Source organism: Chiloscyllium plagiosum, unplaced genomic scaffold (genome assembly GCF_037043375.1).
Source record: "Chiloscyllium plagiosum isolate Xiang-an unplaced genomic scaffold, Cpla_swu_hap1 HiC_scaffold_31, whole genome shotgun sequence".
NCBI classification, from domain to species: Eukaryota; Metazoa; Chordata; class Chondrichthyes; order Orectolobiformes; family Hemiscylliidae; genus Chiloscyllium; species Chiloscyllium plagiosum.
This window is the reverse complement of record NW_028270169.1, coordinates 46,736,061-46,757,901: the sequence shown is the minus strand read 5'-3', so window position 1 is coordinate 46,757,901 and position 21,841 is coordinate 46,736,061. Positions and strand designations below refer to the sequence as shown.

Below are 21,841 nucleotides of genomic sequence, written 5' to 3'. Positions count from 1 at the left end.
AGGCGTTACAGATCAATTCGGATTAGAAATCTGCCCTCTTGCAGGGTTTTGGCTTCTGCTTCTGTATCCAGGGTTCAAAATTTTTTTTTAAAAGTGTAGTCACTCGTATAATGTCCAAAATACAGCAACTTCTACAATAGTTTTCAATGATCAGCATTGTGATAATAACGAGGCAGGAGAAAGCGAAAACCGTAGATGTTGGAGATCAGAGTCGAGAGTGTGGTGCTGGAAAAGCACAACAGGTCAGCAGCATCCGAGGAGCAGGGAATCGATGTTTCAGGCCTAAGTCCTTCTTGTTTTGGTGATTTTGGTTGAGGGATTAAATCTTAGTCAGGAAATTGGAAGAGGTAGAAACCATGGATTATTTTGCCTTCACCTCAACAGATGGGGCCTCAGTTTAATCTGATCTGAAAGGTAATGCAAGAACGTGCAACAAATACTGCATCAGTAACAACTACTCAGGTCTGAGAAGGTCATGACCGGGGAAAGTTTTCATAACATTAAACTCGAGTCTCAAGAAGAAACTCTTAAGATGCTGGACATATTCAGCAGGAAAAGCAGACTGACCATTTCAGTGATCTGAAATATTGAACCTGAGCATTTCTAACATATTCAATGTTTTAATATTGTATTAGATTCAGAATAAAACTGCTCCCAAGTTTTCAAATGATCTGGAAGAGTAAGCAGTAAAAGTTATTTCTTCCGACTGGTAATTTGGAAATGAGGATTAAAAAAAACTCTGCATTTGCACTGGAAGTTTAAAGGGAAAAAATGGATAAGTAACATTGTTGGAATATGTTATTGGAAAGAACATGAGGTTGGGCCGATCCCTACTTAAGAAAAACGAAAACTATAAGAAAAATATTGAAGGATATGAGAGAGAGCAAGGAACGGGATTTGAGAAACGTCGACTTGATGTGGAGCTGCTTTGAAAAAGGCATCATGAACTGAATGGTTTCCTTAAGTAGTGAGATCTTGATGATTGATTGTATTTAACGTTGTGTCACCCTGCAAAATGATAGAATTCTGCCCCAGAAATTGGGGTTGGTTGGTGGGAGGTGACCTTTCACTAGCTGCCGAGTGAGGCGATACTATGTTTGAAACTCATTTGGAATTTGCACGAAACATGGACAAAGTACAGCATCTATCCTTTTAAAAATATAAAATTCAACTGCTAACAACATGCTGATTGTGCGGTTGAGGATTGAGGAGCTTTTCTTTTAATGGAAAAGAAAGGATTAGATTTTGGTAACAAAGAGGTGAAATCTGTCCTTTTGTTCAACAGGATTAATTTCCTAAGTTTTGTTGCTGAGAACCCAGCAGCTTGTTGAATGCGTCTTCCTCCTCCCCTTCCCTCCGTTGCCTTCTTTGAATAAGGTGAAACATGCAGACATTCCACAACATGCATTTAAACGTGTGATGTGGTCAGCATAACCTCTGCTGCTGTGAAACCCCAGCAAAGTGACGTATCAAAAAATCATTGGAAACGAGTGTTTCCTGTGAATGAGGATGTCAGCTGTCAGGTTCCCCCCTGCTCTCCGCCCCCACCCCCCCCCCCCCCCCCTCACTTATCTCTTCCCCTGCCCAATCTCCTTCCTCCTCCCACTGTCCGGAAGCTCTCAGCTGGAGATGGCATCTTTGCAAGCAGCCTCACAGTTCTGATCGTAACTACTTCCAGACTTGTGTAGATAGGGGGAGAGAAAGGGTTCTGTTTCAGCTACTGCGAGTAGAAGAAGAGGGAGAAACAATCTCTCATTCATTTAAGCTTGGACTTAATTGGAAAGGGCAGGTCATGTACTTCCCAGATGTAGGTTAGGTGGCAGCCACCACAAGCTGTCAGTGAAAGATTGTGTAAGGACCATAAGACTGTAACTGCTGGAGATTCTCTGGATATAACTGCGCTCTCTCTCTCTTTCTCTCAACAATGGATATTGGAAAAACGGTAAGTGTGTGTAACTGATGGGAGGCTGGGAGATCAAAAAACAGAATCCCAGATGGGAGTCTTTTTAAGCAGTGAGAAATTTCTGGGACCAGTCATATTAACCCTTAGTATGAAGTGTTATGTTTTTTGTTATGGGGAGCTGACCAGGTTCCCTGCAGTTCCCTGTGCATGTGTTACAAAAGGGAGCTGTAGAAAAAAGCACTCCATTGTCGGAGCTTTAGTCAGCCTTGTTGGCTCGGTCGATGAGGCTGGATGTGTGGAAACAGCATGTATAATTTAGATTCTTTTTACGAAATGTATATGCTGTTGTTTTGCAGATGTTCAAATGTAGGCTTTTTTTCAGGTTTTTAAACAATTGGGAAACTGTTGTTTGGACAGATCTGCTGTTATTACAGTACTCATTGGGTTAAATCAATAAACGAAAGCTGTTCAGTTCTCAGTATGGCATTTATTAGTGTTGGTATACAGTTGTATAATGTTCGCTGGCTTCGATCAGTGAACAGCACAGTGAGCCACTGCTGGCAGCTGGGGAGAGCCCTGTTTAGCATGAGCAACCCACGCAGTCTTGAGCGTATTGTGTGGAGCACTTCCTCCTGACCCTCCCTCCCCCATCTGCCAGACTCTCACCCCTTTTGAATACAAATGTTCTTGCTGCCTCCACATTCAGGCAAAAGTTTATCTTGGGAATTCATGTCGCGAAAATTGACTGCTTACAATAAATGATTTTCTTTCGGAGAGATTTGAATCGATGAGTAATAATGATATTGATAGAATGCAATTGTTGCTCAGTATCGCAACATTACAAGATAACTACATGCAATATATGCTATTTGTACCTTATTGAATTACTTCGTGGTTTAATGTGCCTCCTGTTAAATGACCAATTACTGGAGTTCTGATGAAGGGTCACTGGTTCTGAACTCTGATTTCTCTCCACAGATGTGGAGACCTGCTGATTTTTTCCAGCAATTTCTGTTTGTTTCTGATTTCCACAATTCTTTCAGTTTTAATTAGTGGAGTGTGTTGTGATCCTTGTTGAAACTAGAGTAACTTTTGGATTTTAGACTGTAAATGGGGGGGGGGGGGGGGGGGAAATTCCTCACATGTCAATAGAAAATTAGTTTCTTCTCACAGATTGTGCTATGATAGTGGCTGAGTGGGTTTCATTTTGCTCATTGCTGTTGCTTCATTTTCTAGAAAATATTGTGACTTTTCCAAAGTATTAGCCACACCTAGTGTCTTGGCCACTGAGTTTTAGGTATAACTAATTGTGATTGGATACATGAGGGCCATTAGAGAGAACTTGAATTTTACAGCACTTTACTACAGATCCTGAAAATGTTCCCTCAGTATACTTCATACATATTTAATTACATTGCTCAAATTAGTGATGTGTGTATAACTTTGGCAGCCATTTTACACATTGGAAAAGAATGAAAAAGTGTAAGATAAATTTGTTTTTTGGTGTTGACGAAATGGTCAAGGCTCCTGAAGAGTACGAGCTGAGGCATGGAATCTTTCACATCTCTCATTTGATAGACAGATATGATGTGGTGGAGCCAGTGTTGGACTAGGGTGGACAAAGTTAAAAATAACATAGCACCAGCTTATAGTCCAGTAGGTTTATTTGGAACCATAAGACACAGAATTTATAGCAAAAGATTACCATGTCATGCAAGTAAAATGATACATTTAACAGACTTAACAACAATCAAGGTTTGTCAAATATATCGTTTTACTTGTATGAAACTGTAATCTTTTGCTATAAATTCTGTGTCTTGCGGTCCTGCTGCACAACCACCTGAAGAAGGAGTGGCGCTCCGAAAGCTAGTGCTTCCAAAGAAACCTGTTTGATAATAACCTGGTGTTATGTGATTTGTAACTTTGATAGACAGATAATACCTTGTTTTAATGCCTCACCAAAAGATGGAACGGTCAAAAGTCCAGGAATCCCTCCGGATTGCACTGATACCTTAACACAGAATCTGTTCAGACCTTGTTATGAAGCTTGCAAATACAACTGTCTCATTCGCATTGCTGCCCATTGAACCAAGTTACCACTTGAGCATTTCTTTCCAACTTGTTGCAATGGAGGTTCAATAACCTGAGAATGTATGTGGGGATCTTGGGAGGAAAATAGGCACAATTTTGTGATAAACAATTTGGCTGGTCCAAAGATTCTGCACATAAATATTTGCCATGTGATTCTTTTAAGGTGAATCTTCTATCAGCAGAATTAAATGAGAAGTTTTCGCTTGGGGAGCATGTGAAGTCCTCAAGGACAGTTGTCCTGCTGGAGGATTCATGTTCTCCCAGAAGGTGTGCCCAATGAGTTTTGGGAGTAGAATGCCATCTGTCAGTGTGAAGGAAACACTGCAGCTTTGCAGCACATTTGCATGTCTTTTTGTCCTGAGCAACATCCTTTTACTTGAGTAGATTCCTTTCTGAGAATACGCTTTTCAGTTTTACTTATACTAGAACCTGAACATCATAATGTGAGAATTCAGTTCATGCAGCTTTTAAACTAGGTGCACAGAATGGCTGACTCGAGGGTAAGGAATTAATGAAGCAGCTCTCATAATAGTGCGAATTCATTTACTACATTTTATGGATGTCTCTTTTCAAATATACCTCTTTGGCCCTGATTTCTGTCACTTCGCCTAATATTTCTCCAATGCTTAGTAGCCATCTGGTCTTCTGTAAAGTATGTGTCCCAAAAGTGCTAAAGGGTTGCATTTTTTTCATTCTTTCAAAGATTGTGGGCATGTTTAACTTGCTTTGTTTAATTTTCTATTTTATACTAAGAAAAACATCATGTTGAACTTTTACTACTCTATTTTTCTACTTTGAAAGGAAGATTTTGTACCCAGCTACCTGTGTATGTAAGGTGGTGCAGGGAATGGTGCCATTGTGTACTGTTCACTGTACTTCTGTAACCCTGTGCTTGAGTACACGTGACATTAACACCTAAGTCTAATTCTAATGTTTTGCCCTTAACAAGATGGTGGTGCTGAACCACCTTTTTGAACTGCTGACATCTTGCCACTTCTCCAGTGTTACAGCCCTCCGTCTCTCTCTCGTGCTCACTCTTTCTCGAACTCATGAGTCTCACTCTGTGGCTCAGGCATTTGTGTTCTCTCTCTCTCTCTCTCTCTCTCTCTCTCTCTCTCTCTCTCTCTCTCTCTCTCTCTCTCTCTCTCTCTCTCTCTCAAACACACACACACACGCATGTGCTGTCACTCTCCTGCAAACAGCAACATGATGATCAACATGAAAATTATTTAGTAATTGAGGAATAAATGTTTTAAAATGCTATGTATGTGCAACTTATTAATTATCATGTCCTGTTGCAACTCCAATTTCATAACTTTAAGATATCAGCAAGAATTTTTTTTTGTATCAGAGTTATTCTCAAGTTTGAGCTCTTTGTATCTCATTAAATCCATTATATGTCCTTCCCTGTCTCTCCTGTGTAGATTGGCGACTGAAGCTATAATTAAGTTGCTGGCGTGACAGAGAGCCATGAATAATTTAAAAAACTAATGCGTGCTATTGAGCTTCCTTTAGCAGCTGGGTGCTGCTGTTGTTACTGCCTATTGCCCAGAAATGTGTAGAAAGGATCCAATTGTACTGGAGCTCAGCAAAGAGAAGGTTGGGAGTTGCTTTGCCGCAATTTTCCGGAGCGTTGTATCAGTTTTTTTTGTCAGAATGTGAACACACAGATACATCAGAAGAACCAAGAAGCAAATGTGTCACCGTTTGGGCGCTTTCGACCAATACTTGTAATTTTGTGGAAACTGTGGCAGTATTGTTCATTTTTGATTGCCAGGTGTCAATCTTGCTGCAGAATTTTGAAAGCCAAAAACAATACGGACACAATTTTGCATAATGAGATATTTTGTTTTTGGATAAAATTTAAGGGTCTGTGCGTCCTTCGGTGAATGTTGAAAAACAAAATCCATTTTCGAAGAGTGAGAGGAGTTTCCCCGAAGTCCTAGGCAATAATTATCCTTCAGTCAGTATCACCAAAAGCAGATTATCTGCTACAACACTGGTACCTACCTGACAAAATGGAAAACCGCTTGGCTGTGACCTGTGCACAAAAAGCAGGATAAATCCAACCTGGCCAGTTATTGCCCTGTCAGGTTATTGTCACCCATCAGTGAAATGATGGAAGATGTCATCAACTGAGCAGGTGTTGCTTGATAGCACTATGTGGCCCAGTTGGGTTCTGCCAGGACCACTCCACTTCTGAGCTCATTACATCCTTGGTTCAGGCATCGACAAAAGAGCTGAATCACAGACGTGAAGGTCTTCACATCAAGGCTGCATTTGACGGAGTGTGACATCAAGGATCCCTAGCAAAATGAGTCATTTGGAAACGGCAAAGGATTTGGGAGATTGGGGGTGGGGGTGGAGGGAGTGAGGGGGAGGTAACTGGCACAATGGAAGATGGTTGTGGTTGTTGGTGGTCTTTATCTCTGCAGGATTTTCTCAGGAAACTTGAGCCCGAACATCATCTAGTCTTCAGCTACTTCATCATTGATCTTCCCTCCATTATAAGTCAGAAGTAGGGATTTTTGCTGATGATTGTTTCAGTCACAAATGCTGAAAATCATGCAATGTCCAAATGCAGGGTTGGACTGAAAAGTGCTAAGTAACATTAGTGCCACACAAATTGGAGATTATCACTGTCTGCCATAAGAGGCACTGCCCCTTGGCATTGATGGCGCTACCATCATCAAATCACTACTATCAACATCCTGGGGGTTACTGTTGACCAGATACTAAACTAGTCTCGCCTTATAATTATAATGGCCACAAGAGGCCATGACCACCACAGCAAGTAGCTCATCTGACTCCCCAAAATATATCCACCATCTTCAAGACACCAGTCAGGAGTGTGTTTGAATACTCCCCACTTGCTTGGATGAATGCAGTTCCAATAACACTCTAGCTTGACACCATTCAGGCCAAAGCAGCCTGTTTGACTGGCATCACATCCAGAAACATCCACTTAGAGAGTCAAAGAGTAGCAGCAATGTTAGAGAGCCGAAATAACAACTGGAAATGCTCAGCAGGCCAGGTAGCATCACTGAAGAGCGAATCAAGAGTTTCTGTTCGGTTGCCTTCATTGGAACATGACAAGATGCATTGCACAAATTCACCAGCAATGCTTAGACAGCACCTTCCAAACCCATGACCACTTCCACCCAGATGGAAAAGGACAGCAGATACGTGGGAATATCGTCAACGGCAATTTCCTCTCCAAATCACTCACCATTCTGACCGGGAAATATATCATCATTCTTTGTTTTGTTGGGTCAAAATCTTGAAATTTCCTCCTGAACAGCATTGTTTACCAAACGCACATCGACTGTAGCAGTTCAAGAATGCAGCTCACCATCACCTGAAGGGCAACTTGGGATGGGCAAGAAATACTTCCCCAGTTGCGTCCTATGAGTGGATTACAAAAAAAAAATCGCCTTGTGAGAATTTACTTGGTCCTATTAGCTGCTAAACGTACTTGATTTAGTTAAATGTGTTTTCAGACGTTAGTTGGTGGTAAAAAGTGCAATATAAACCCCAGTGTATATTTTTACTTGCAGAATTTCCTGTCCACACAACAGTCAAATTGTGTTGTAAGTTTATGTTTACTTAACAATCAGACTTGTTTGTTTTAAGGGGCACAGCTGTAGCATGGAGTAATATATTGTGTGTGACACTGCAGAATAATTCTTGTTGTACGGAAATTATAGCATAAAAAACTGCTCACTTTAACTGCTCTATGGTGGAGTTTGCTTTACTTAATTTTGGCTTTATGGGTAGGAGGTGATTTATGTAAAGCAAATAATTTGTGTTTGTGTGGGTGGCAACCCAATGTTTACATCAGCATTTCAAGTTGAGGTTGGGTACTGTGATGATACTGGGAAAAACTGCCAATAGTTATGATCACCATATAGACGAGTAACATGGTTCTTTGAGAATCTGTTAACCCAGAGTGAAGTTGCAAGATTTATTGCTGAAATTAAAATAATTTTACAAAACAAAATGTCAATATTAATGACGACAGTATCTCAAATGGTCTTGATGTTAAAGTTTATTAAAAATTCAGTGAACCCAGTTATTTGTTTTCTAACCTGAGTTTTAAATCAAACTGGCTTTTGGATACCCATTTTACCTGAAACTGCAAAACGCAAATGAGAAGATTAGTTGCTTTATCAAAATGTTGCTTCAAAGATTTGTTGAGATGTCTTGGGCCTTATATTTAAGTCCAATAAGGCCTAATAACACCAAGGTCAAGGGTTCAGACCCCAGACTGACCAGGTGTGTAGTTATGATTTGGAAGTTGCAAATTCGCAATTGAGGTATGCGAGTTTATCTTTCCATACTACAGAGGGGAGGTGCTGGATGTCTTGAAATACATAAAGGTGGATAAACCCCCAGGACCTGATCAGGTGTACCCTCGAATTCTGTGGCAAGCTAAGGATTGTTGAGCCCCTTGCTGAGATAGTTAGATCGTTGATAGTCACAGGTTAGGTCCTGGAAGAATGGAGGTTGGCTGATGTAGTGCCACTGTTTAAGAAAGGTGGTAAGGAAAAGTCCGGGAACTATAGTCCGGTGAGCCTGACATTGGTGATGGGCAAGTTGTTGGAGGGAATCCTGAGGGACAGGATTTACATGTATTTGGAAAAGCAAGGATTGATTAGGGATAGTCAGCATGGCTTTGTGCATGGGAAATCATGTCTCATGAATTTGATTGAGTTTTTTGAAGAAGTGTGTTGCTGTACAAAGAGACCTTGGTGTGCAGGTTCATAGTTCCTTGAAGTAGAGTCACAGGTCATAGAGTCATAGAATCATTGCGATGTACAGCACAGAAACCGACCCTTCGGTCCATGCTGACCTTATGTCCTAACTTAATCTAGTCCCATTTGCCAGCACTTGGCCCATATCTCTTTAAACCCTTCCTATTTGTAGACCCATCCAGGTGCATTTTAAATGCTGCAATTGTACCAGCTTCCACCCTCTGCCTGAAAAAGTTGCCCCTTAGGTCTCTTTTGTATCTTTCCCCTCTCATCCTAAACCTATGCCCTCTAGTTCTGGACACCCCTACCCCAGGAAAAAGACTTTGTCTATTTACCCTATCCATGCCTCTCATGATTTTATAAACCTCTATAAGGTCACCCCTCAGCCTCCAAAGCTCCAGGGAAAAAAGCCCCAACCTATTTCGCCTCTCCCTATAGCTCAAATCCTCCAACCTTGCCAACATCCTTGTAAATCTTTTCTGAACCCTTTCAAGTTTCACAACATCTTTCCGATAGGAAGGAGACCAGAATTGCACGCAATATTCCAAAAGTGGCCTAACCAATGTCCTGTACAGCCGCAACATGACCTCCCAACTCCTGTACTCAATACTCTGTCCAATAAAGGAAAGCTTACCAAACGCCTTCTTCACTATCCTATCTATCTGCGACTTTCAAGGAACTGTGAACCTGCACTCCAAGGTCTCTGTTCAGCAACACTCCTTAGGACCTTACCATTATGTGTATAAATTCTGTTATGATTTGCTTTTCCAAAATGTAGCACCTCACATTTATCTGAATTAAACTCCATCTGATCAAAATCCTGTTGTACCTCTAGGCAACCTTCTTTGCTGTCCACTACACATCCAATTTTGGTGTCATCTGCAGACTTACTAACCATACCTCCTATGTTCACATCCAAATCATTTTTATTAATGACGAAAAGTAGTGGACCCAGCAGCGATCCTTGTGGCACTCTCCTGGTCATAGGCCTCCAGTCTGAAAAGCAACCCTCTACCACCACCCTCTGCCTTCTACTTTCGGGCCTGTTCTTTACTCACATGGATAGTTCTCCCTGTATTCCATGAGATCTAACCTTGCTAACCAGTTTTCCATGGGGAACCTTGTCGAACACCTTACTGAAGTCCATTTGGATCATGTCCACTGCTCTGCCCTTATCAATCCTCTTTGTTACTTCTTGAAAAACTCAATGAAGTTTGAGACATGATTTCCCACATACAAAGCCACACTGACTATCCCAAATCAGTCCTTGCCTTTCCAAATACATGTAAATTCTGTTCCTCAGGATTCCCTCCAACAACTTGCCCACCACTGACGTCAGGCTCATCCATCTATAGTTCCCTGGCTTGTCCTTACAACCTTTCTCACATAGTGGTTTCACGTTGGCCAACCTCCAGTCCTCTGGCACCTCACCTGTGACTATTGATGATACAAATATCTCAGTAAGATGTCCAGCAATTACTTCCACAAGCTTCCCACAGGGTTCTAGGGTACACCTGATCAGGTCCTGGGGATTTATCCACTTTTATGCGTTTCAAGACATTTAGCACCACCACCTTTGTAATATGAACATTTTTCAAGATGTTATCATCTATTTCCCCACATTCTATGTCTTCCATGCCCTTCTCCACAGGAAACATTGATGCAAAATACTCATTTAGTATCTTCCCCATCTCCTGCAGTTCCATACATTGGCCGCCTTGCTGATCTTCTGAGGGGCAGTATTCTATTCCTGATTGCCCTTTTGTCTTTAATGTTTTTATAAAAACCCTTTGGATTATCCTAACCCTGCTTGCTCTCCTGATTTCCTTCTTAAGTATACTCCTTTTGCTTTGAAACTTTTCTAAAGATTTACTTGATCTATCTTGTCTATACCTGACATCTGCTTCCTTCTTTTTCTCAACCAAAACCTCAATTTCTCTAGTCATCCAGCATTCCCTATACCTACCAGCTTTCCTTTCACCCTAACAGGAATATACTGTCTATGGACTCTCGTTATCTCATTTCTGAAGGCTTCCCATTTTCCAGCTATCCCTTTACCTGCGAACATTTCCCTCCCATCAGCTTTTGAAAGTTCTTGCCTAATATCATCAAAATTGGCCTTTCTCCAATTTAGAACATCAACTTTTAGATCTGGTCTATCCTTTTTCATCACTATTTTGAAACTAATAGAGTTATGGTCACTGGCCCCAAAGTGCTCCCCCACTGACACCTCAGTCACCTGCCCTGCCTTATTTCCCAAGAGTAGGTCAAATTTTGCACCTTCTCTAGTCGGTACATCCACAGACTGAATCAGAAAATTTTCTTGTACACACTTAACAAATTCCTCTCCATCTAAATCCATTACACTATGGCAGTTCCAATCTATGTCTGGAAAGTAAAAAATCCCCTACCATAACCACCCTATTTTTCTTACAGATAACTGAAATTTCCTTACAAGTTTGTTTCTCAATTTCCCACTGACTGTTGGTGGGACGGAGGGGGAGGGGTTCTATAATACAATTACAATAAGGTAATCATCCCTTTCCTATTTCTCACTTCCTTCTAAATAACTGCCCTGGATATATTCCCAGGAACATCCTCCCTAAGTACAGCTGTAATGCTATCCCTTATCAAAAATGCCACTCCCCCTCCTCTCCTGCTCTCCTTTCTATCCTTTCTATAGCATTTGAATCCTGGAACATTAAGCTGCCAGTCTTGTCCATCTCTGAGCCGCGTTCATCTGCCTTGCCTGTTAGGCCTCTTGCTTTGAAATAAATGCAGTTGAATTTGTCAGCCCTAGCTTGTTCAATGCTTTGTTCCTGCCTTCCCGGACTGTTTGACTCCTTTTCGCAACTGACCAGTCTCCGATTGATCTCTTTCCACACTATATCCCTGCATCATACCCCCCTCCCCCAGCCAACCGTACTAGTTTAAGTGCTCTCAAGTAGCTCTAGCAAATCTCCCTGCCTGTATATTAGTCCCCTTCCAATTCAGGTGTAATCCATCCTTCTTGTATTGGTCACTCACTGTTGGAGATTTACAGCAGGGCCACACTTAAAGCTATGCACTTATCTGAACCTTTGCTGTGAGCTCTCCCACACTGGTTCCTCCAAGATCAGTTGTGAATTTCACTGTTTGTTAAATTTTGCTAGATGCACTACAATGTCCAGCGATACATGAATTCAATTAGCAAAGGAAGTAACTGCGTAGATTCACTGCTGTGTCAGTTAGCATTGTAGGTTTCTTTCTCTCTCTCCTTCACTGACCATGTGCTGCCTTTTGTCTGTCCTTCTCCCTTTCAAAAGTGTCATTGTTTTGACTAGATAGGATAGTGAAGAAGGTATTTGGTATGCTTTCCTTTACTGGTCAGAGCATTGAGTATCGGAGTTCGGAGGTCATGCTGCAGCTGTACAGGACGTTGGTTAGGCCACTTTGGAAAATTGCGTGCAGTTCTGGTCTCCTTCCTATCGGAAAGAAGTTGTGAAACTTGAAAGGGTTCAGAAAAGATTTACATGGATGTTGCCAAGGTTGGAGGGTTTGAGCTAAATGGAGAGGCTGAACAGGCTCGGGCAGTTTTCCCTGGACCGTCAGAGGCTGAAGGGTGACCTTTATAGAGGTTTATAAAATCATGAGAGATAGAGATAGGGTAAATAGACAAGGTCTTTTCCCTGGGGTGGGGGTGCCCAGAACTAGAAGGCATAGGTTTAAGGTGAGAGGGGAAAGATATAAAAGAGACCGAAGGGGCAACATTTTCACACAGAGGTTGGTGTGTATATGGAATGAACTGCCACAGGAAGTGGTGGAGGCTGGTACATTCACAGCATTTAAAAGTTAAAACTCGCACAACACCAGGTTATAGTTCAACAGGTTTATTTGGAAGCACTAGCTTTCTGAGCACTGTTCCTTCATCGGGTGATTGTGGAGCAAGACCATAAAACACAGAACTGACATCTTTCCAGTTGCATGAACTGCTATATTGAACAAACCTATATTGTTGTTAAGTCTTTCATCTTTTACAATGCGCTGCAGGTTTTGGTTCATTAATATGAAAATCCCAGAACTACTTTTAAGTCACATTCTCGAGATAACTTAAGGTTTTATTAAAAAAAAAGGTGACATCTCAGTTCAGGCAAATCATTAGAAGTTTAAGGTTAGAGTCAGTCTGTATCTCAGTCTTGAGTCAGAGTGGTTCTATTTCCAAAGTGGAATTTACAGAATATTTCATGGATTGACTGCATGCATACAGTGCATTTTTTGAGCAAAATAGAATGTATCCTCAAATGTAATTCTGTAAATACAAATTCACCACACATACACGTGTGTGCACATGCATGAGAGAGTGAGAGAGAATAAGTGCGAGTGCGTGAGAGAGAATAAGTACGAGTGCATGTGAGAGAATATGTGTTGGTGTGTGCGCAGGCTTGTTCGAGAGTGTGTGTGAGAGAGAGAATGTGATGGACTGTAAGCCTGTGAGAGAGAGTGTTTGCTTGATCGAGAGTGTGGGGGTTGTGTGTGTATATTTATGTGAGTGTGTGAGTCTTGTGAGTAAGTGTATAGTGTAGTGGGGTCACCTATAGTGTGACATGAACCCAAGATCCCGATTGAGGCCATCTTCTTAGGTACCGAAGTTGGCTAGCAGCCTCTGCTCGGCCACTTTGCATTGTTTCCTATCCTGAAGTCCGCCTTGGAAGATGGTCACCTGAAGATCCGAGACCAAATGTCTGACGGCTGAAGTCTTCCCTGACTGGAGGGAGCACCCAGTGATGGTGATTGTTGTACCGTGTCCATTCATCCATTGATGGAGCGTCTGCATGGTCTCGCCAGTGTACCATGCCTCGGGGCATCCTTGCCTACAACATATGAGATAGATGGTGCAATCTTTTGCTGTCAATTCTGTTTGTTATTGTCCGAGTCCACAACCACCTGATGAAGGAGCAGCGCTTTGAAAGTGCTTCCAAATAAACCTTTTGGACGATAACATGGTGATGTGTGATTTTTAACTTAGTCCAATACCAGCTCCTTGACATCATAGCATTTAAAAGGCATCTGGACGGGAATATGAACAGGAAGGGTTTATAGGGATATGGGCCAAATGCTGATAAAGGGATGAAATTAGGTTTGGATGGCTGCTTGGCATGGACGAGTTGGACCGAAGGGTCTCTTTCTGTGCTGTACATCTCTATGACTCTATCTGCCCCAGATGTTGTGTTTCTGTACCGTGTCCCACCCCTTCTTTGGCTCATTTATTCTTTAACTATGAAGTCAAACATCTAGTCTGCTTTTTCATGCATTTGCACACCTTGGCAGATCACTGCTGTCAGGAGAGGGGGCATTGAAAGAAAATGATTTTCTGAAAAAGGTTGCACAGTCACTTGGGCTTTGAGCTGTACTCCTCGTAAACAGTGAGCAGCTGGTCAAACACTACTCCACAAAACTAAAGGCTATGGGCTGCGAAGAACAATTTTCCTATTGCTGGCGCATCAAGGTTAAAACAGGAGACCAAACACTGCACAAAACCAGACAAGAAACCATTGAGACCAGCCAGCTGAATGGAAAATAAGCTCCACCTTAACAGATTCTACAGCCTGCTCTTCTGACCAGAGATCCTTCCGTACTAATGTATTGATCCCATCCCTCATTAAGACAACACAACCTACGATTCCTTTATGCCTGTACTTTGTAAATGTACATTCAGTTTCCAGTCTTCATTACCCTGCAGCCGTGTATCTGCAGTGGCAACTAGATCACATTTATTTTGTGCCTTTAAATCATCTACCTTGTTGCAAATGCTGCATGCATTCGGGTTGCGGGCCGTTAACATTGTCTGTTTGACATTGTTCGACATTCTAAGCTTTCCTTCTGCTTCCCTCGAATTTCACTTGCCGTTTTGCTCCTTATCCTTATCAGCTTTACATCCTTCCAATTTGGTCATGCCCTTTACTTCCGTTTCCTTGACAAACTGGTTTAAACCCTTCCCAACTGCATTTGCAAATCTTCTTCCAACTTTTTTTAGACTCAGTTCTATTGCGGTGTAACCCGTTCACCTTTTGCAGGTCCTACCTACCCCAGAACTGGCCCGAATGCCTCAAGTCTAAACTCCTCCCTCTTAGGCCAATTTTCCAACCGCATGTTTGATTAAATAATTATTCTGTTCCTATGCTCATTGGCATGTGGTAGCAGAGTTATCATGAGATTATTGCGATGTTTTAAAATTTCCTCACTAACTCCATTCTATCTGCTCTTAGAATCTCATCGTGTTTAACCAGTGTGGACTATCTCTGGCTATTTACCCTTTTTCAGAAATGATGTTTTACAGCCACTCTGTGACATCTTTGACCCTGACAACAGGAAGGCAGTGTGTTAAGTTCTTTTTCTTGAGATTCTTACACACTTGATGCAATTACAATACGCCAAATTCTGTGAACAACAACCAAATTTTATTAAGCAAATACAGTACAAGCTGTGGAGAAACTCTTAACACTCTTTGCCATGTTTGCGAAGCGTGTGGAGAGGACTCTCTGAACAAAGGAAATAGTTCTTCCTTTATACAAAATCTTTACATCACAGTTAGCAATGCCCACAAGACAACCCCAGCCACTCCCTCATAGTCACATGCCACTCAAGACACAATGCAGTGACCACATCATCTCCAGAAACAGTATAATGTAAATTATCCCTTAATGTTCAAATCTGTTGCAAATCGTTTTTTTAACTACAGGGAGTAGTGAAAATTCCAACTGTAATGTTGTTACTGATTTCTGAATGGGGATGATTCAAATGTAAATTATCTCTGAATAATAGGAGATGGTCACCTAAATGGCTCTGAATGGCAAGGGATGGGAATGTAAATTCCTTACAATCTATCTGTAAGTCAGAGGTATCCCACCCGAGCCTCAGGACATCCAATTTCCTGCAGGTCAGCAGGGCAAAATAACTCGTTAATATCGCAAGTGCACCATCCTGGAGTCTCCTTTCTGGCTGTAACACAGAGTCTAGGAATAGGAGTGAAAGCCTGAGAGTACAATCAAATTGGAAAGATGGAAAGCTGACGACAGGAAGGACAAAAATGGCAAGTGACATTTCTGATGATGGGCCTATGCCCTAAACATTGACTGTCCTGTTTCTTGGATGATGCTTGACCTGTTCTGTTTTTCTAGCACTACATGTTTTGACTGTGACTTTTCAGCATCCACAGTCCTCACTTTCTCCAAGTGAAATTAGGAGAAGGGCAGTAAGAAAGCAAGCATCAACACAGATTAGACTGAGCCCTCTCTCAGATAGATGATGTAAGCTGGAAGCTGAAGAGCAGGATAAGCACAGTAGTGTTCTCAGGTTTGCTATCAGTGCCACGAGACAGTGAGGTGAGGAACAGTCAGTGAGTTCAGCTTAACACGTGGCTGCACAGTTAGTGCAGGAGGGAGAGCTTCAGTTCCTTTAGACCATTGGGATGCCTTCTGGGGGAGGTGGAACCTGTACATGAAGGACGGGTTGCACTTGAACTGGAGGGGCACAAATATCCTGGGTGGGAGATTTGCCCGAGGGTTTAAACTAGTTTGGCAGGTGTTTGGGAACCAGAGCTACACATCTGAGTGGGAGTAGATGTAGATGAAGCAGTGACAGGACGTAGTGAATCTATTGGGAAGGTTTTTCATGTGATTGAACAAAGGGATCAGTTAAACTGTGTCTCCTTTAATGCAAGGAGTGTCAGATTCTCACGGAATACAGGGAGAACTAGCCATTTGGAGACAGAACTGACTGAAAGGTGGAAGACAGAGGGTGGTGATGGAGGGTTGTTTTTCAGACTGGAGGCCTGTGACCAGTGGAGTGCCACAACGATCAGTGCTGGGTCCTCTACTTTTTTCATTTTCATAAATGATTTGGATGTGAGTATAAGAGGTAGTAAGTTTGCAGATGACACCAAAATTGGAGGTGTCGTGAACAGGGGAGAGGGTTACCTCAGATTACAACAGGATCTGGACCAGATGGGCCAATGGGCAGACAAGTGGCAGATGGAGTTTAATTCAGATAAATGCGAGGTGCTGCATTTTGGGAAAGCAAATCTTAGCAGGATTTATACACTTAATGGTAAGGTCCTAGGGAGTGTTGCTGAACAAAGAGACCTTGGAGTGCAGGTTCATAGCTCCTTGAAAGTGGAGTCGCAGGTAGATAGGATAGTGAAGGGGGCATTTGGTGTGCTTTCTTTTATTGGTCAGAGTATCGAGTACAGCAGTTGGGAGGTCATGTTGCGCTGTACAGGACATTGGTTAGGCCTATAGGGAGAGGCTGAACAGGCTGGGGCTGTTTTCCCTGGAGCACCGGAGGCTGAGGGGTGACCTTATAGAGGTTTACAAAATTATGAGGGGCATGGATAGGGTAAATAGGCAAAGTCTTTTCCCTGGGGTCGGGGAGTCCAGAACTAGAGGGCATAGGTTTAGGGTGAGAGGGGAAAGATATAAAACAGACCTAAGGGGCAACGTTTTCACACAGAGGGTGGTATGTGTATGGAATGAGCTGCCAGAGGATGTGGTGGAGGCTGGTACAATTGCAACATTTAAGAGGCATTTGGATGGGTATATGTATAGGAAAGGTTTGGAGGGATATGGGCCGGGTGCTGGCAGGTGGGACTAGATTGGGTTGGGATATGTGGTCGGCATGGACGGGTTGGACCGAAGGGTCTGTTTCCATGCTGTACATCTCTGTGACTCTAAATCAGAGTGACGAACTTAGAGCGTGGATCAGTACTTGGGACTATGATGTTGTGGCCATAATGGAGGTTTGGATTCCTCAGGGGCAGGAATGGTTGCTAGATGTTCCAGGATTTAGAACATTTAAAAAGAACAGGGAGGGTGGAAAAAGAGGAGGGGGTGTAGCATTGCTAATCAGAGAGTGCATCACAGCTACAGAAACGAAGGTTGTCGAGGAAGGTTTGTCTGCTGAGTCAGTATGGGTGGAAGTTAGGAACAGCAAGGGAGCAGTCACCTCATTGGGGATTTTCTACGGACCCCCTAATAGCAGTGGAGAGATTGAAGAACTCATAGGTCGGCAGATTTTGGAAAATGCGGAAGTAGCGGGGTCGTTGTGGGTGACTGCAACTTTCCCAGTATTGATTGGAACCTCTTTAGTGCAGATGGCTTGGATGGAGCCGTTTTCTTTTGTCAGATGTGTTCAGGAGGGTTCCTTACTCGGTATGTAGACGGACCAATGGGGGAGAAGCCACTTTGGATTTGGTGCTCGGCAATGAGCCAGGACAGGTGTCAGATCTCGCGGTGGGAGAGCACTTCGGTGACAGTGACCACAACTGCCTCACATTTACCATAGCCTTGGAGAGGGAAAGGAGCAGTTACCATGGGAAGGTATTTAATTGGGGAAAAGGAAAACTATGACGCTATCAGACAGGAGTTGGGAATTACAGACTGGGAGAAATTGTTCCACAGAAAGGACATAATAGACATGTGGAGACTCTTTGTTTAAGGAGCAGTTGTTGCGAGTGATGCATTAAAATGTTCCTCTGAGATAGGCAAGAAGGGGTAAGATCAAGGAGTCTTGGATGAGGAGAACATAGGGGCTTCTCGTTAAAAGGAAGAAGGTAGCTTATATAAGGAGGAGGAAGCAAGGATCTAGCACAGCTTTAGAGGATTACAGGCTTGCTAGGAAGGAGCTCAAAAATGGAATGAGGAGAGCCAGGAGGGGGCATGAAAAAGGCTTGGCAGGAAGGATTAGGGAGAACCCAAAGGCATTTTGTTCATACTTGAGGAATTAGAGAATGATCAGGGAGAAGGTAGGGCTGATCAGGGATAGCAGAGGGAACTTGTGCGTGGAGTCTGAGCAGATAGGGAAAGCCCTAAATGAGTTTTTTGCTTAGGTTTTCCCTAAGGAAAGGGACCTTGTTGTGAATGAGAGTGGTGAAACAAACTTGAACAGATCGAGATTGAGGAAGTTGATGTGCTGGAAAGTTTGACAAATGTTAAGATTGATAAGTCCCCAGGGCCAGATCAGATTTATCCAAGTTGCTCCGGGAAGCGAGAAAGAAGGTTGCAAAGCCGTTGGCGAAGATCTTCGCTTCCTCACTCTCCATGGGAGTCGTACTAGAGGATTGGAAGGAGACGAATGTTATTTCCCTTATCAAGAAGGGTAATAGGGAAATCCCTGGCAATTACTGACCAGCTAGTCTTGCGTCAGTGCTCAACAAAGGTTTGGAAAGAATTCTGAATGATAGGATTTATGACTATTTGGAAAAGCATAGCGTGATTAAAGGCAGTCAGCATGGCATTATGAGGGGCAGGTCATGTCTCAAATCCTATTGAGTTCTTTGAGGAGGTGACAAGACAGGTCGACGATGGTCGAGCAGTGGATGTGGTGTATGTGGACTTCAGCAAGGCATTTGATAAGGTTCCCCATGGTAGACTCATTCATAAAGTCAGGAAGTATGGGATACAGAGATTTGGCTGTCTGGATTCAGAATTGATTGGCTGACAGAAGGCAGAGAGTGGTTGTAGCTGGAAGGTATTCTGCCTGGAGGTCAGTGGTGAGTGGTGTCCCACAGGGCTCTGTTCTTGGGCCTCTGCTCTTTGTAGTATTTATAAATGACTTGGATGAGGAGGTTGAGGGGTGGGTTAGCAAATTTGCAGATGACACAAAGGTTGGAGGTGCCATTGATAGTATCTAGGGCTACTGCAGGCTGCAGCGTGCCATAGGCAGGATGCAGAGCTGGGCTGAGAAATGGCAGATGGAGTTCAAACTGGATTAAATGCGAAGTGATGCATTTTGGAAGGTCGAACTTGAATGCTGAATATGGGATTAAAGACAGGATTCTTGGCAGTGTGGAGGAACAGAGGGATCTTGGTGTTCAAGTACATAGATCCCTCAAAGTTGCCAACCAAGTGGATAGGATTGTTAAGAAAGCATATGGTGTTTTGCCTTTCATTAATAGGGAGATTGAGTTTAGGAGCTGTGAGGTTTTGCTACAGCTCTACAAGTCCCTGCTGAGACCACACTTGGATTATTGTGTCCAGTTCTGGTCGCCCTATTATAGGAAAGATACAGAAGCTTTGGAGAGGGTGCAAAGGAGGTTTGCCAGGACGCTGCCTAGACTGGAGGGCTTGCCTTATGAAGAGAGGTGGACTGAGCTCGGATTTTTCTCTCTGGAGAGAAGGAGGAAGAGGGGTGACCTGATCGGAGTATACAAGATAACGCGAGGAATGGATAGAGTCAATAGCCAGAGACTTTTCCCCAGGGCAGGATTGACTGGCACAAGGGGTCATAGTTTTAAGATATTAGGAGAAAGACCTAGAGGGGATAGCAGAGGTAGGTTCTTTACACAGAGAGTTGTGAATGCATGGAATGCATTGCCAGTGGTAGTGGTGAAAGCAGATTCTGGATTAGTGGTACTGGAAGAGCACAGCAGTTCAGGCAGCATCTGAGGAGCGGCTCTTCCAGCACCACTAATCCAGAATCTGGTTTCCAGTATCTGCAGTCATTGTTTTTACCACCGTGGTGGAAGCAGTGTCATTAGGGACATACAAGTGACTGCTGGGCATGCACATGGACAGCAGTGAGTTGAGGGGAGCACGGGTTCGGTTATTTTATTTTAGATTACGATTAAATCTCAGCACAACATCGTGAGCTGGAGGGCCTGTACTGTGCTGTACTTTTCTATGTTGTATGACCTCTGATCACCCAACTGGAATCCTGCATTACTCTATTAATCTTTCGCTGTTCCTCCTCTCATCCTGTACAGCTGAGTTGCCCATGGTGTCACAGACTTGACTTGAGCTGATCTCCTCTCAGAAACCATTGCACTCAACTGATATCCAAAATGGAAAACCAATTAGTATGTAAAATAGATTCAGAGGGTTCCTGCGCCACCTGCCTGGTTTAGGTAGATTATCTGGCAGTCACACATTACCTTACTCCCTCTATGTTCCAAATATGTGGTATGACCACCTCCCTAACCATGCTTTCCATGTAGTTCTCTGCCTCATGGATGCACAATGGTGACTTCAGCCACAGCTGGAGTTCCAGATACCAGACCACATGCTGGTGTAGCCAGTGACACTTCCTGCATGTGTACAAGTAGGACATGTAGTACGACCCTGACTTTTGACATTCTGCACAATGTGCATTCCACTTGGCTGAGCTGATTTATTATGACAGTTAGAATAAATAGAATGGCATTTACTAATCAATTTCTTCCTTGGACTACAATAAGAATTATGATAGTTTGCAAAAGGTAGAAAAAGAAAGTTACATCTCTTAACCATCTTCACTGAACTCCTACAATAACCAAACATCCTAGTTTACATCTTGTACACCTCAGTCAGCATTGAGGGAGTCCTCTGAAAGCTCCCTGAAAAATAACCCAGTTCAAGTTTCTGATTAGATCACACCTATTTACTTCCAATTGCGTCTTTAAAACATTACCTTGTGCAAATGCTGCGCTGATACAGCAGTCGTGTAACCTTTTGAGCCACATGCAGAAAGCTGAGTATTGCCACGCTTTGTTTCAACTAACTGCAGTTGCTGTGAGACCTTTTTTTTTAAGACTGGAGTGAAATGTAACTTCTCTCAAGTTTGTGGTTCTTATAGTTTCCTGATCTCTCAGGACCACTTAGGTTCAAGTCCCACCTACTGCAGATGTGTTTAATAACATTGTTGAACAGGTTGATTAGAAAACAACAAAAAAGTAGATTTTGCTCAATTGTTAAATTGAAAGAAATAAGACTTTATGTTAAAATTAAAATTAAAGCACACTTAACAATTCTCAGAACAGTGTGAAAACATTGATTGTTGCTGAGGGTTGGTAAAGTGGTTAATAAAAGATTTCTGCTTTTTTTGGGAAATGTAGGAACTCAACTTGCTGCTTTTGAATGGCACACCATCTTGTTGCATGAATGTGAATAGAAACTTGTTAAACAACTGGACTGATGTGGTATTTCTTCAAAAGTAAAAGCCAAAGGCAAATAAATCAAAATTAATGATGAAAATACTTTGGTCTTTCTCTTTCTAGTATGAATGTTGCCCTGGAGCCAGATGGAGAGAACTGAGTATTGCCACATTGCTGGAATTTCATGGCTAAAGTTTCCAACTGCTGGTT

The 21,841-nt window shown here is 42.6% G+C and overlaps 1 protein-coding gene across 5 annotated transcripts in view; it reads left to right on the top strand.

Annotated features, from left to right (window-relative positions):
• hip1 (huntingtin interacting protein 1) overlaps window positions 1–21,841 on the top strand; it is a 344,047-nt gene that overhangs the window by 64,135 nt on the left and 258,071 nt on the right. The window contains exon 1 of one of the 5 annotated variants that reach the window (XM_043718715.2): window positions 1,632–1,942. The exons of the other annotated variants lie outside the window; for them this stretch is intronic. Within the exon in view, the coding sequence (XP_043574650.1) occupies window positions 1,925–1,942 (18 nt within the window). The 5' untranslated portion in view covers window positions 1,632–1,924. Of the gene's footprint in view, window positions 1–1,631; window positions 1,943–21,841 lie in introns of those variants that run through there. 5 annotated transcript variants of the gene reach the window in all.